The sequence below is a fragment of the Centruroides sculpturatus genome, unplaced genomic scaffold (genome assembly GCF_000671375.1).
Source record: "Centruroides sculpturatus isolate CEXI.00-Female unplaced genomic scaffold, Cexi_2.0 scaffold999, whole genome shotgun sequence".
Taxonomy (NCBI): Eukaryota; Metazoa; Arthropoda; class Arachnida; order Scorpiones; family Buthidae; genus Centruroides; species Centruroides sculpturatus.
This window is the reverse complement of record NW_019385237.1, coordinates 104646-121206: the sequence shown is the minus strand read 5'-3', so window position 1 is coordinate 121206 and position 16561 is coordinate 104646. Positions and strand designations below refer to the sequence as shown.

At 30.4% G+C, this 16561-nt stretch overlaps 1 protein-coding gene across 1 annotated transcript; it reads right to left on the bottom strand.

The window, feature by feature from the left end:
* Positions 1 to 982: 982 nt before the first annotated feature.
* LOC111636562 lies at positions 983 to 10616 on the bottom strand. The gene is made up of 9 exons (XM_023381841.1): positions 10474 to 10616; positions 9813 to 10352; positions 8851 to 9460; positions 5283 to 5541; positions 4255 to 4337; positions 4084 to 4185; positions 3902 to 4003; positions 3705 to 3770; positions 983 to 1607 (listed from the first exon to the last, which is right to left on the bottom strand). The coding sequence occupies exons 3-9, from the start codon at positions 8908 to 8910 to the stop codon at positions 1395 to 1397; spliced, it is 885 nt and encodes a 294-aa protein (XP_023237609.1). The 5' UTR covers positions 8911 to 9460; positions 9813 to 10352; positions 10474 to 10616; the 3' UTR covers positions 983 to 1394.
* Positions 10617 to 16561: the final 5945 nt, after the last annotated feature.

Sequence of the window (16561 nt, the reverse complement as noted above, 5' to 3'; positions counted from 1 at the left end):
ATATGTTCAGAAATTTTTAAAAAATTTGTCAAAAAACGGAAATTTTTGATTCGAAATTTTTTTTCGTGAAATTGAACAGAGACAGTCATATATGTTCAGAAATTTTTAAAAAATTTGTCAAAAAACGGAAATTTTTGATTCGAAATTTTTTTTCGTGAAATTGAACAGAGACAGTCATATATGTTCAGAAATTTTTAAAAAATTTGTCAAAAAACGGAAATTTTTTATTCGAAATTTTTTTTCGTGAAATTGAACAGAGACAGTCATATATGTTCAGAAATTTTTAAAAAATTTGTCAAAAAATTAGAACATTATATAAAGTTATGATTTCATTTTAATTTATGTATAATATTATAAGAAAAATTTAGTATGTAAAACGAAAATTTTGGTTTTTATTTTAAATATTTTATTATTTTTATTAATAGAAATTTATTATCTTACAGATATGGAATCATAGAATACATTTTGAAAAACATGGGTTTTATTGATCGGCGCAATCATGGATTTTTGTTTGTTTTTGCAATCGAGTTAAAAAGTTTTAGAAATTATAGTGGTGAAGTTAATGTGCTTAGTGATCAGACGTTACACTTTCGATAATGTGACGCTTCGTTTGTTTTTTTTTTTGTATTATGCACTACCCTATTCTGTAATCTACTTATGAATAATTCATTCCTAAAATTCGATATTTAAATAAAAATTAATCGATGTAATTATTTGTTTCTAAGCCTTGTTTTCTTGATAAATTTTCTATGGATGTCCATGCTGAAAATATAGTGTAGCAAGTTGTCAGTACAAAATAATTATTTTAAAAATAACAAATACAAATCTGATAATCAACAGTATTTGTTTAAATAAAAATTTTATTTTTATAATATTGGATAAAATTATTACATAATATGTTTCGTTTTTTCTATAATTAAGTATTTTAATAGGTATATATCTGAATGATAATTAATTTTTTAAATGTTCTCTTTTCTCAATGTTTTTATACACAATATAATTTGTTCACATAGAGCAAATACCAAATATAATACAGATTAGACATGGCTAATCCGACATTATTGTAATTTGTAAAATGCCGGATAGTAATTTCCGGATTACTAATAGATTAGTTAACAGTTGGAATTCTATCTCAACCTATCTTCAAAATACTCTGTAAAACGGTATAACACGTTAATTAGAAAATAAACATGAATTGAAAATTCTTGTTAGATTATCGTACATCTGGCAACACTGAATACTGCAACAATAGAGGCTCGTTGGTGAGGGCGACTTGAAAAATTTGAAATTACCTTAGCCGAAATTAATGTCGGATTAGTGATTGACCTGTTTAATTTTACATAAATATTAACACAGTGTAAATGTCAATAATTGTTCCATTGCATTCTCCCGTTTCAATTTGTAGTTTTGTTTTTAGATAAATTCATTTCATTTGTGTCAACATAAATGTTTTCGGCCCTCTTGTAAAATCCACCATTTGCGTTTTGTGGATACTCGCAAATACTCCTATGGTAATTTTGTAAGGACACGGCTGGATTAATTACGCTTGGTTCTTCGTAAATGCAGCATCTTGTTAATTGCTCCAGAGAGTAACTTGTACCCCAAAACTGCAAAATAAAATAAATATATAAATTATATTCGAAAAATAAAGAATTTGGAAATTGTTAAATGTGTTGGACACTGTACTGTAATTAAATTACACTTATTCAGATCTGTCTAAAGAGATATTTGAAGTCCAAATGCAACCAAACTTGGTATGGTGACATTTGAAACATTTTGGCACCGCAAGTGACATACATTATATATGTACAGTACAGTACAAAACATTCATATTTTATAGAAACCATAGCAATGCAGGGGATACTGCTTAATATGGTCGTATTCTATAGATGTAAAACTTGAAGATAATGAACAGCGTGGTCAATAGTCAACCATTATGATACTTCTCGCATATATGACATTGTCTTTCACGGTTGCCAAATTTGCAACATGTCTTTGATGAATCATATTTTTTAAGCCACAGCAAAGCCGCATCTAAATCTTATAATTATAAGATTTAGATGCAAAGAACGAGAAATGCACCACAAAGCATTCATTTATCTATGAATTGTTGTAGAAAGTGCTGTATGCCTCATTCGATGTGTGGAAGTAGTTTCTCCATTTTGCAAATCACTGTGTTGTCATTGTTGCAGTTGGAATTCGACAACTGTTGAGTACGTCGGTGTCTCTTGTCACAGTGTATCACAGGCCTCTTGGGACTAGCTTATTCGGAGAATAGTTCAATGAAGCTGTGAATACATACTTGATTGTAACTTTGGGCAAATACAGATGAATCTGCTGGAAAACATAAATGTTTCCCTTGGCATAATTGCGACAGTTACAGTTCACCGTTTACTAATTTGAAAATCTGCTCGTCGCTCTACAGCATTTTCCAAGGACAAGACACTGAAAATTCTGTCAATACAAAGGTCGGTCGAATTTTCTCTGTCAACGGAAAGTAATTGCTGGTTGCAACTGATCTTATATAAGATAACAATGAATTGACTTTCTCATTAGCTTCCACACTGCCATAAGATAGGATACTCTACCACCTGACTCCAACCTGTTATTTATTGAGTGTTCAACAACAGCTGTAATGACATCTTTAACGGTTTGCGTTCTGAGGTGGGTTGAACTCCCAGACGTAGTTTCCTCGAATCGATTGATCATACTCCAGAAAATTCAACGGTCATCAGCATAAAATTTTCTGATGGCGAAATTCCTGAAGTATGGCCGCAGCATTGCTACTGTTTTTATAAAACAGTTCCACAAGAAAGCGGCATACAACATGGTGATTGGCATCACAGCTGGTAAGACTGAAATTCAACAATTGTGGCCACTTTTATGCCAGACTTTGATCGCAGTCGTGTGGTTATCAAAAGAAACTGCTCTTGTATTGCTTGCAGCGCCGAAAGTGCCATAATGATGAGTTTCGGTAAAAAAAATTTTACGGGAATGTTTTCCGCATGTCCTGAAATGTAACCATACCAGCTTTAGATGTATTTGGACTGCTAAACATCTCTGCAGACAACGTTGAATAGTAGAACTTCAATTATGATCATCCAATCGAAGAAAGTAATATTGCTGATTCCAATTTTATAGGCCCCAATATAACGAATTTTAGAAACAACAGACAAATCCGCTTGTTTCATCATCTATGGACAAGAATTTCAGTGATGTTGCTGTTAGTGCATAGAATATCCGCTAACCAGCGCATCGATATTGTTTACGTCCCTGAAAGTGTAGTGTTTGTTTCTCTCGATGTCTGTATTTATTATTATATCTTATATAATGTTCATTTTGTAGTCGTCCAAGACGTCTTTTGATACAATTGATACTATTGCACCATACTAAATTATTGTAACTAACACCAATTCTGTATATTATCGAAAGAGATGTTGAAGATCTACATAACACAAATGTTTTATAATTATGTAACAACCAGATTATACCTGAAAAAATTGACCCTATTGAGGAACCAGCAATGCCAAGTGAAAATTAGCAATGGCATATTAACTCTGCCAATTTTCTTTCAAGAATTAATTATCAATAAAATGAATTAATGACTGTTGTACGTCACAATGCTATTAAAGATTTATAAATACTTAACTTTTCTATTTCATTATAATGTAATCCTAAATAATATAAAATAAATTTATACTTACATCACTAGATTTCTTAAACGTATCAATGGATCTTCTCCTCAGGGCCACTACTATTATGAATATGATCTGAAATAAAGAGAATTTGTGTATTGTTTTGCATCACGTGCCAATTTCATATATTCTTTTACTCATAAAATTAATGAAACTTAAATAAATCACCAATTAAAATTTACGTAAATCATAGTAAACCCACTTACATTTGCTACAAGGAATATTCCCGCTTTACCGAATATAACGGGATACTGTATTTTAAACCAGACTCCACAAGCAGTTTTGCCTTTAAGATTGGGAGGACCATCCTGTTTTTTGTGCAAAAAAAAATATTTAAATTCAAAATATTGAAAATTCAATGGCAAAGATATAAATTTGTGATTCTTACTTTCAACAAATCGTAAGTGAAATAACTCGCGGAGGCAACATCGATTATTAATATTAACGATGCGATGACGATCCATAAACAGAGGATTTTCCGATATTTTTTCTGTTAAAATATTAATTTTTAAAGTACATTGCCGTAAATATAAAATTTACCAATTTAAACGTCACTTACTGCGTTTCCTCTAATCAAAATAAACGATGATATCAGCCATAGTATATGGAGGAATGTGGTGATTATTACAGTTATAAATAGTACTATAAAGAAAAACATTTTTAAGCAAACTCATGAAAATACTTTCGATATTTTACAGCTAAGTAACTTTAATTTCTATTAAAAAAGAATATATTACAGCTTGACCATCACCAATTTACGAGAGCGATTTCAAATTTCTATAGTCACCGCACAAATCCGCAATTACTGTTTGGTGATAGCTGCTGCATTTTCAAACACTGCTTGTTTTTCTATTTGTCTTTTGTTCATTTTTATTATAACCTGTGTACCTTTAGCCTCAGTCATGGCTTCAATGAATACAAGGAAGATCTTTTCATGGTGTAAAGCGCAAACACAATTCGTTGTCCATAACAAATAAGGTATAACCTTTGAAAATCTTGATGGTGGCTCAAATTCTTTATTGAGTTCCCCCCATTAACCAGCGTATACTGAGTTACAGTGTGTTTTAAAGATAGAACGAACTGGTTAGCTGTTTGGTTAAGTGTATTCTGACCTAATCATCAGTAATCCTGCAACGTGCAAGGCTCAGTGATGCCAAATTAGTGAAGGTCAACCCATATGTGCAAAATATCAAAGATTTTTACATTAAAAAAAATAGAAGTACATTCTGCTTGAATACTGTACATTTGGACGTAATTTTTATCTTTTTCAACGAGGAAATATTATTATTATGACGTCAAATTGACCTGAATCTGTTGTGTACAGTATNAAAACCTTTCAAACAGCCGTAGTCCGTAAACTATGATTCCTACAAAATTGATTCATAAAGAACGGAACGTATCTACCGTCTTATAGGGGGATCTACTGTATATGGAAAGAGTGCAAAAATATTGCGGAAGGTACACCTTTTTTATTCCATATGAATCTATGCCCGTGGGCATGAGTATATAAATATTGATTTAATTATTTACTTATACACTGTAAAGTTAAATCTAATTGTGACGAAATAGTTACGATATAGCACTTACTATAAGCTGTTGTAGTGTTATCATTATCAAACTTATTAATGATTTTTTGTATTTTCGAAGGTTCTGTTACATTAGTCGAGTCCGTTACATTTGACTCTTCCGAAACAAACGTAGATTCTGTTATTTCCGGTGATTCTGTTACATTAAATTCCGTTACGTTCGGTGATTCTGTCACGTATATTTCCGTTACGTACGATCTTCCAGACAATTTCTCATAGCTTATGAAAGTCGTCCATGCTATGGTGTATACTGATAAAATCTGCAGGAAAAATATATATTTGAATATATATTATTTTTTTATGAGTCATTTTATCTTATTTAAAATTACTTAGTTATCTTTATTATGAGATTTATGAAACGTATAAAGATATTATGTCAATTATTTGAATATTGTAGATAAAATTTCAAAATACAATATTGTTAAACAATCAATCTTCTGAAACTTTTAAATATATTAAAAGGAATTTTACACTAAATCACTGATAATGTCTAGGATTATCATAGATTAATTCAATAAATTCTCGAATAAAACAAAAAATTCAGCAACCAGTTGCTTAACTTACCCGGCAAAAATGTTTAAAATTACGTGTGGCGCCATCTGTTATGATATTTTTTAAAAAGCGTTTTTTTATATAATTAATTATTATAAAATGGCAAAAAGCTTAATTTCGAGGGTAGAGACGAGTTTTCAAAAAATGTAAATGTTAATAAGTAATAGAAAGAATCTTAATTAAATCCGATCCCACTCGAGATATGACACACGAACTCCTCTATCTCCCCTCCCCTGACCTTTAACCATTAAAATTTAATATCACTAATTCCCCTAATACACAAATCTCCCTGCAAAATCTCAGAAATTTTCGGCAGAAGTTATTAAGCTTGGGTGAACAAAATCGTGCCCCCCACACACTAACATCCATACGTATAAAAAAACCCAATTTTTTCTATATTTCTCGATGTTTCAAGTATTATCCGAGTTTAAAAATTTAAAAATTTGTGGGTAATTTTTTTGACCGATCACCATACTTTCCATCACATAAACTGTAAAACTGGACCTTTTATCGGATATTCCCTCAATGCTGTCATAAAACATAGATTTACAGCATAAATATCCATCAAGTACGTGGATTACGTATTAAAGAATTAATTACATATTAATTTATTGAATTAGTAAAAAGTATTATAAAGATTAACAAATTTGTTCTATTTTAATTAGCGATTTCAGTGGGAATTTATCAAACACGCATCTATATTAAGCGTATGAAAATTATCTGATTCACAGATAAATATGTGGATATTTATGACTATGAAAACTGTAAATTTAGAGATTAACGTGTATATTTTTATCTAAACAATAATATATTTTACAATGTTTTATTAATTTCAAAATACGGGATGACGTTTTATAGTTTCGTCTTGTCAATTCTTTTAAGTAAATATAGAACACAGCTGTTTTTCAGGTAAGACTTTACAGATACAGGTATAGAACAAGACGTATTGTTGAAGAACAGTGACATAATGCATACTGTGGCAACTGCCTGGGCATGTCCATGTATTAATACAGTGGCTTCGTTAATCCGGCCATTACAGAAAATTCCGGATTACGAAAATTGACCACTTACCTAACCATACACTTATTCCATACATATATTGCAGTGTTATCAAAGATAGAATCGAGCATCGGGTAATAATACAACTATTAATGGTACTAAATAAGATTTTGTTTTATTGTTTTGTGCAATATAAAGTCCAAAACCAAAAATGCTTTCAGTTCCTGCAACTCAGATGAAAGCAGGAGACAGCAAGGTCTTTAAGGTTTAAAGTATGCAGGGTCGTTAAGGTCTCTATTATTATCAGATACTATAAGTGTAGATGAGGAACAGAGAAGATGGAAGAAACTAATTAAATCAAGTAAATATATTTATGTAACGTTTATCTCTATTAATTCTTTAAATATAATCTGTGTTAACATCAAATAATTGATTTCTAAATAATTTACAAGGTAGAACTTACCCTATTATCATATAAAATTTAAGTTTTTTTATTTGGGTGTATCGAACCAAATATTACAGGCTCCACCAAAAAACAGTTGCATTTCTACCATGATTTTTGACTTTTTTAAAAAATAAAATACGTTAGTTTTGCATTTTACAAATTAATTATTCTAAATTCGATTAAATTTCTATTGACGATGTCCATCATTTTCTCATCATAATTCCTATTTACTCAACTAAAAGAGTATTATAAAGTCATAAGTGTACTTTAAAAATGTATCCAGTAATTTCTGGATTGACTAATTTAGTTATTTTTAAAAATTACTATCAAGATATCGATCCGGAAAACCCTTCACTTAATTAGACTCTCCAGTTTGCTTATCTATTTAATTTTAGCATTGCATACATAGAACAACGAATGTACTCTCAATTTCGCCTCCAATTATTGATACCATACCAATTTTTTCCTTTAATTTTTCCCCTGATTTTCCAAGTAGACATATTTAATTACCTGTAATCTCTATCCTTCATAATATAGCATAAAGAATTTACCAGTATCTTAAGTTTCTATTGTCTAGACTCTACAGTCACGTATGACAAACTATTACATAGGATATTTAATTAAGCAGTTCAAATTTATTATTTTACGTGGAATAAAATAGAAATAAGGATAATCTATAAGATAAATAGTTACTGATACACTTGTAAAATCATTGTAAAGTATGTATCCAGCTCAAGATTTGTTTGCACCATTAAGTCCAAATTGGGAGTAATTATAAAAATAATAATATTTAATAGAAAAATTATATAAATATTATATTTTTAGCGTTGATACCTTCTTGAAAACATAATAAACATGCTAAATTGTTAAGCAATACAAGCAGAAATTAATGTATAATCAGTTAAGCAATAGAATTTGAGATACCCTTTATCACTTTCTCGTGTATACGTTGTAATATTCTTATCCCATCCATTCAAATTTCAAAAGTGTCCTTTCTCTTGTCCGTTATAAGAAGTGTAATCGACGGTGTAAATTACAGAATACTTTAAAAATTATTATTGAAGAATACTTTAGAATGGTAAATAACATAAAAATTTGGATCATAGATCAACCATTGTTGCGGATATCTACAGTTACATAGGGAGAAAGCTTTATCTATTTACTTGTAAATAGAAACAGCTCGAGTACAGGATGAATAATCAAAATACTCGACATAGTTGACAGATATCAAAATCAAGAAATAATTAAATATAAAGGTTGTTATGTTCTTTAAATTTAATAAGTAAATCCACTTTCAAGTTTAATTTTAACGCATTTAAAGCTGTTATATATTGTTAGGGAGTGTATAAAATACGAAAAATTATTCAAATCTTAAGATAAATACATCAAAACCTGCTTAAGCCAAACTCGTACGGTAACGAATATTTTTCCGGTTTAGCGGGCTTCCGTTTTGTTTTTAACACAGAAAATAGCTCCGTTTCGTATCATTTTCCCATTTAGGAAGGTTTCCGTTTTGGACAAGTTTTTACTGTATAAGAAATTATATCGAAAATATGAAGTTAAATATACTTACAATACCAAAAACACCGGCGACATTTGTGTAAGTATACAAATTACATTTGCAACATCCCATAGCTAACACAGGAATAAGCAAAAAGATAACTGGCCACGTGATAGAAACGTTTATTATTTCACAACAATCGAGAACCTGTGATAAGGTATATCAGCCCCCTTATCTTGTTTTGTATATGCTTATACATTAAATTCAATAATTCGTATAAATAGATTCGATTAACAAATTTTATTTTTTTTGCTAACGATTGTTATTTTAATTAAAAAGTATAATATAAAATATAGAAATTTTTAAATAATTTTCTTCTCTTTTCTTAAAATTTTCTCCCTTTTAGAGTTAATATTCTTTGAAAGGCCCCTAAGCATGCCGTGCAAAGTAGAAATTGCAATATCTTCTTCTCTCAGTGCTGCCGACTCTAGCAAATTTGGTGGCTTGTCGACAATATCTTTACTTCCGGATATAAAAAATGAAATGTTCTTCGATTTAATTATTTCTGTAACGTAATCGATTAATTTATAAATATGATATTGAATCCTATTCAACATTTCCTCTTGATGTTGTTCGTGTTTATCAATGGTAACGTCTGGAGTCATGGATAATTTTGTTACACCTTTAAAATGTAAATAAAAATTATATCGATCGTTAAAAATAATGTTACTTTTTAAATATTTTGTATCTAATAACTTAAATAGAAACCAATTTCCCTTAGAAATTCCTCCTGGAGAGTCCCTCCCTGAAGGACTTTCTATGGCAGATCGCCCACATTGATCTTTGGGACTTTGTTTACAAATTTTTCATGAAAATAGTCTGTGTAATATTGGACCCTTACCTCTAATAAGGAGGCAGTGGTCAGATATAAGGGAGCAGCAATAAGGGGCTAGAAGAGCCCCTATTATATACATTTACATACGCAGGTTACAGGTATAATTTTCAGAGAGCCACGACTTAAAAATGAGACTAACCTTCATTATCCAGTGAAATATTTTCACGATGCTCCTCCTCACACACAGCTTCATTTATGGCATCTTCCGATTTGCATACTCGAATGGGCTCTAACCAATTTACAGTTTTAACAATAAAACTGCGACAAAAACATCTAAATTTGTCGACAACACTGGTGGATGTTGCTTCGTTCGTGTTGTTGCAAAATCCGATCGACTTCTGAAGGATATTTTGCCCTCCGCTGGTGATACCCAAAATCCCCGAATACATTGCATTTTTCATTTTCGTAGTATAATAAGCGACGATACCATTGACGATAGGTATCATCTTGTACTGAGCATATTTCATTTCATCGATCTCCTGACAAAATATCATACGACTGAGGGCATTGCAACCTTTTACGTAATTATTATAAAAGTGAATATCTTTAAGAAACTGGCGACGAGAGACGGAAGTATCGTAAGAATCTGACGATTTTAAACAATTTCCGGGGGCAAATGTCGATGATAAATTTATCTTCGAACAACTACCGCCTAATTTTTTGTAACTCGCCATTTGATCTGTAAATTAAATATATATAAATATAAATTCTTTAATATAATATGAGCCATCATATAAGTGTCGAAAAGAACTTTTGTATGAAACGTTCCATGTAATTTTAAAAGAAAATTAATAACATACGTAATATTTATAGATCTTATCTAAATTGGAGTAATTAATAATCATTAATGTGAATTAAAAGTCAGTGATACTTAATTAAGATAAATCCATAATTAATAATGCTCGTTTAAGTCGTTTTTAAGCATATTATACTCACTCTGTGATGTTTTGTTATACTCGAAAGAAGGAATATTATAATAAAACAATTTATAAATTATTACATTTCTTTATAATTACTTTTCACTTCAACGGAACAATGGAATTGTGATGTATTATTAAATAATTTTGTAATTATTTATTTAGAAAAGCTGTTTATGAAATATTTCTTATTGAAGATATACTTAAGTTATATTTCAATCAGTTAGTAAATTTATTTTAAATTATGTTGAAAGACCAACGGAAAATAAATAATTGTTGTGACAAATGAAACTAATTCTCAAAGCACAGAATTTATTCGTAGACTTTTGTTTACTCGATGATGATATAAATATAAAATATATACACTCTTCTTCATTGGCGTGTTATCCTATGAGCAAAAGGGGGCAATCGCCTGGTGCCTCACGAACAGGTGGCCCAAACCAATCTTTTATAAACTCATTACTATAGTAAGAATATCAAAATTTAAATTTGTGCCATATATGGCTACCCTAGATTGCAAACTATCAGAGGTCGCGTTAAAAAACGAACGAGGATACCTGGGATTTCCCAATAAATTCACCCGAAAACAATGTTTGAAATGAATACTTCACTGTACATGGGGTCCCCTAATTAAAATTTGTTTGGGTTTCTATGAAGTCCATCATATTACTACTTACTTCTTTTGTCTCAATTATTTACTGTTTTGATTAAAGTGTACATTAATACACTCAGCATACCCAGGTGCAAAGAATTTATTAAAATTCCTGAAAATTCGCAAAACCAACTATAAAAATTCGAATATTTTTTAAAAACCATTACGCTAATCCATCTCATAAAGTGATTTAAAAACAAACACTTTATGCCATTTGAACGCCTTTTACTACACTAGATTCATTCCGTGGATTCTTTCCTGTATACAGGATCTTCCATAAAGAATTGCTATAACTTTAAACTATTGTAATTAAGTTAATTATTATCCCAGAACGTTATAAAGTACATTAAAACATTGGAAAACTGTCCAAGTTTCACATTTGTCCATTGCAACTTCTCAATGTGTGCACCTCCGACTGATATCAAATTCTTCTTAAACAGCACCTCTTCCACAACAGCCACAATTCTACAGCTCCTGCAGATTACTCATCCTACACAATGATGAGTGATTCCATTTTCGTTTACAGTACTTCATACAGGCAGTAGACAGAAAGACGTTTGAATGCGGATGGGAGACGAAATTCGAACGATTACTCTATCGATCAGTGTACAGTACATCGCACACTTCACGTGTAATAATTAATAAAATTACAATAATTTAAAATGGAGCATTCATTTTGGAATACCCTGTACTTTTACGGATTTTAGACTGAAGAAACAATGCAAAGTGCAAATTTCTTTAATATACAAATATTTTATCTTTATAGATAAAATAATATATCTAATCTTGGGAATGAAGAATGTTACTTTAAATTAATTTAAAATATTTCACTCAAAAAATTCTCTCGAATCAACACTGTACAGTACATGGAGCACCAACATTCAAATTTACCCGGTCCCCACGAAGCTATAACGCGACACTGAATAAAATTATGGTTTAATATAATTCTGAGATAAAAGCCCTGACATATCAAAAAGAAAATGTCTTTTTAATGTTGATAGTTAATTAAATTAATTAAAATATATTCTCTCCACCTCAAATTAGTAACTTAGTGTCTTGCCTCTGTACATCAATCATATTAAGATTCCTTTTTGCACAGATTTTACTGTACATACGTATTGAATTACAGATAAGAATTGAAGACAATGGATCCAGTTAAATCTTAATTTTTATGAAGTTTCAGATAGAAATCTTAATAGTTACCTAACCTCAAGCCTCAGAACATTTAATGCCTTTTTTAAAATATACCCGGACTTAGATATGGTAAGTGGGCCTTCAGAAGTCGAAAGAGGCCCTATTTAACTTTTGTAACCTTGACTAATTTTACTTAGATTTATTCCAAAACTTCTCGAGTTACTACTGAAGCAAGTCATCCAGAAGAGTAGTTCCACCAGAGAAGACAATCCGATTTTCGCTCGTCCTTCTACTTGAATAGTCCCTTTTAATGTTCAAAGAATGAAAAAGAAACGGAATTTCGAAGCCATAGCTTTTATTTTCCCCAAAGCGTACTAACTGAAATTTAAAATTCGATATACAAGATGGCCTGAAAATCACTTAACCATTAAATAACTGAATTGCTGTCTTAAAGAGAGTGAACAAAATCGTGCCCTCCATACATAAAAAGAAAAAAAAACATCCCTAAATATTTTAAATCTCTCCACTTTTCGAGATCCTCTGAGTCCAAAATGTAAAAATCTTCGTCTAGGAGACATATTTTTTGACCGATCTCCTGTATAACAGAGGGAAAGTATGAATGGTTAACCGAGTTTCAGGCCACCCTAAACGTATATTTTAACTTTTAACAAATAACGTACAAAGTAAGGCTCTTAATTTGTTCCGTATACGAAAATTATCAAGCTTAACAATAAAACAAAATATTACACAATAGACAGTGACAATAAGGAGGGGTAACATACCTTCCGTAAATTAATCTAATTATTTGTCAACAGATGGCGACACGATATTAGTATACTAAATTTCCTAAGGTGTATTACATAATTTCGGTTATTATTATTATTATTTTTTTTTTATATTTACGAATTGTTCATTTATAATAAATTTTCCGTAGATATTTTTAAGCGAAATTTAATTTTTAACAATTTTTTTACTTATTTATAAGATGAATTATCGTCAACCGAGTGGCTGAGAATGTAAAGGTACTGCCTATAGCTATGTGGGGGGGTTCACGTAACAGGTCACAATAGGGATGTAACTCACCCATTCTTTATAAATATTAACTAGGAATGGGTTCCTTAACGCGCATAAAGGTCTCTTAATTTTATCTCTAAATTATTGATTTGTATAAAAACGGTTGACTGACTTTTGGTCCACCCTGTATATAAAAGATTATCTTTCGTTTCATTGCTCTTCGCTCTTATTATCTTAGTAAAATAGGGATTGATTATTTAACCTACTTAATAAAAGGCATTGCTCTTTATTTATACAATTTACAATCGTTTTGTATTATTAAGACTGCTATTAAGGCGTGTAATTGATTAATAACTTAATTATGATCCAAAACTCAGTTAACTGTCATGTGTTTCGAGAATGGTTAAAATCGATTGGTAACAATTACTCGTCATTGTTATTGATTCAACACAATTTAAACGTTTTTAAAATAAAATATATTTCGGTTAACTGACTTTTGGTCCACCCCTCAATTAGTAAAAGTTCTTTTCTTTTTTTTTTTGCCTTTTCGTCTATATTAATTTATTATCATCCAAGGAAATATTGTTTCTAGTATGTCAAGAAAAACAAGGCTTATATTGTAATAAAATGACAGACCCACACCTGAATTCAGGCTACTCCCTCACACAAACCCTATTATACTAGAAACAAATTAAGGAATTTGCTACTATTCCTAGACTTTATTGAATATTATTAATTAATTACATAATTTTTAACTCTAATAAATCCGATTTATCTATATACATACGGTAAAAATTTTTTATTATGTCTGATAAATGCAGACGTGTAGTGTTCGACGACTGTCTTATAATCAGATAAACTTTGTGTCAAAGTTAACCGAACACCGCACGAGTCTTTTTTTTATTTTTTTGTTTTTTGTTTCTTTCTTTTTTTTATCTATGAAAGGTCTACTGTCAGTTCGAATCTTTTCGTTATTTCATTAACAATATCTAGAGGAAGACAATGACTATCGACATCGACTCTCCCTTCAGTTATTGGACGGTAAAGAATATTGGTTTAGACCAGAATGTCAAGAAAATTAACTTAATAACAGGGAGAAAAAAATTCTAAAAAGTAAATATTTTGTTACAAATTTGTTTAGATATTTTCGAAATTATCAAATATATAGTAAAACCTGTCTAAAACGGAACCTGAATAAAATGGAAACTTGTATAATTCTATAGGATATAAAGGGGAGGGAACCTTTTATAACTAATTCTTAAATTAATAATACTGGTAAAAAGTGAAGACAAACTTGATTAAAGGGATTTTTAGCATATATTTTTAATAAAACTAAACTTGCAGTGACTTAAAACACGCAATTTTTCTTCCTGCTCCTTTGTTTGTATACGTGGGCGATCTGTTGAAAGAGGAAGACTTTCTACGAGAAATTAACCCCTATTTAAGTATATTACAAACGTGAAAAAAAACCGAAAACTCACGTGACTAGACCACGATGCCGAACCCGCGACAAGTGTTTAGTACTTTTATCCACCCGGCTATTCCTCCATTATTATTATGTTATTTGTTTATAACTATTAGGCTACAATTTGACAAAATTGTAGACCTATAAATCCCTGTCGTTTGTCTGTTTATCTGTCATTCCTCAATCTCGAGAAGGGAGTTATATAAATGAAATCCGAGACCATATATAAAAACGTTAGAGACAAAAGACTCCAATTAACTATACAAGAACTTCCGACACGAACCTAAAGTCACGTCATCTCTTAAAAAACAAATACTTCGACAGTGAAACGTACTTATTTAAGGCTAGTCGAATACTACACTAGCCTAACAAATCATTTTTTTTGTGTGTGTGTGCTGTGTCTCAAGGCTCCGCACCTGTAAATTCATTTATGTATTTTGTGAATAGGAACATGTTTACTCATGTGTGTTTTGTTATTCCAGCTGAATGATTATGACATCAGCGATTATCCACGCATAGAAGCCAACTATTAAAGACTGAAAAGACTATTTGTTAATTCCCTTATACACGGAAACTTACAGAAGTAACAGAACTAACATACCAATGCTTCAGGATCCCTTTTTTTAAACTAATAAAGTCAAATTAAATAGAAAATAAATCATACAATAGAACAATTTAGAGCAATTTAGACCTATACATTCTCACTATCGTCCGTCTGTCCGTCCGTCCGAACTTCGTTAATCTCGAGAAGAGATGAAAATATGACTAAAAATTAAATAAGTAATTTTAATTTTACAAAAGAATACACTTACCTGTCTCTAGTTTATTATTATAATTAATTTAAATCCAGCTATACATATTATGCCAGCTGTATGATAAAATACAATGGATATTTTTAGAGATTTAATGTATTATTTTAAATATTTACATATAACATTTATCAAGCAGAAATAAATTAAAATTAATATATAGCATTTATCAAAAATATTCGAGTAGCAAGTATGTACAGTATAACCTGTATAAGCCGGAATGGGACGGAATAGTTTCTCCGGTTTTGGCATGCTTCCGTTTCGAACAGGTACTTTTTAACAAAGAAAATCGCTCCGTTTCGAAGAATTTTTCCCGTTTAGGCAGGTTCAGGTACCGTTTTGCACAGGTTTTACTGTAAAAAAACGACCGAAAATAAAATTTATTTATAGATAATTGCGATAAACTTTTCAAAAACTCCTTTTAAAATATTAAATTTTAATTTAAAAAACCTGTCTAAAACGGAAACTGACCAATTAAAAACAAAAGGGAACCTGCCTAAACGGGAAAAATTCTTCGGAACAGAGCGATTTTCTATGGAGAAAACAACCTGTTTAAAACGGAAACAGGAAAAATATTCCATTGCGGTTTACACAAGTTTTAGTGTAATTAAATTTATTTATTAAAATATATAAGCCTATATATAGGGCTACATAATAAAATATATTTAGACCTATATAATAAAATATTGCATTAAATTTATAAAAATTTATTAATATTAAAAATCTATAAAATAGAGTTTAATAAATAATGCATGGTCATCCTATGAATCATTCTGAAACCTTTCCTCTTTTTTTATCTGGCTTACGGCTTAGAAGTGTCTAGAAAGTTGATAATTGCTTTCCTGTTGCGTCATATTATACTAACCAATAAAAGATTGACACAGATACACGAAGCGA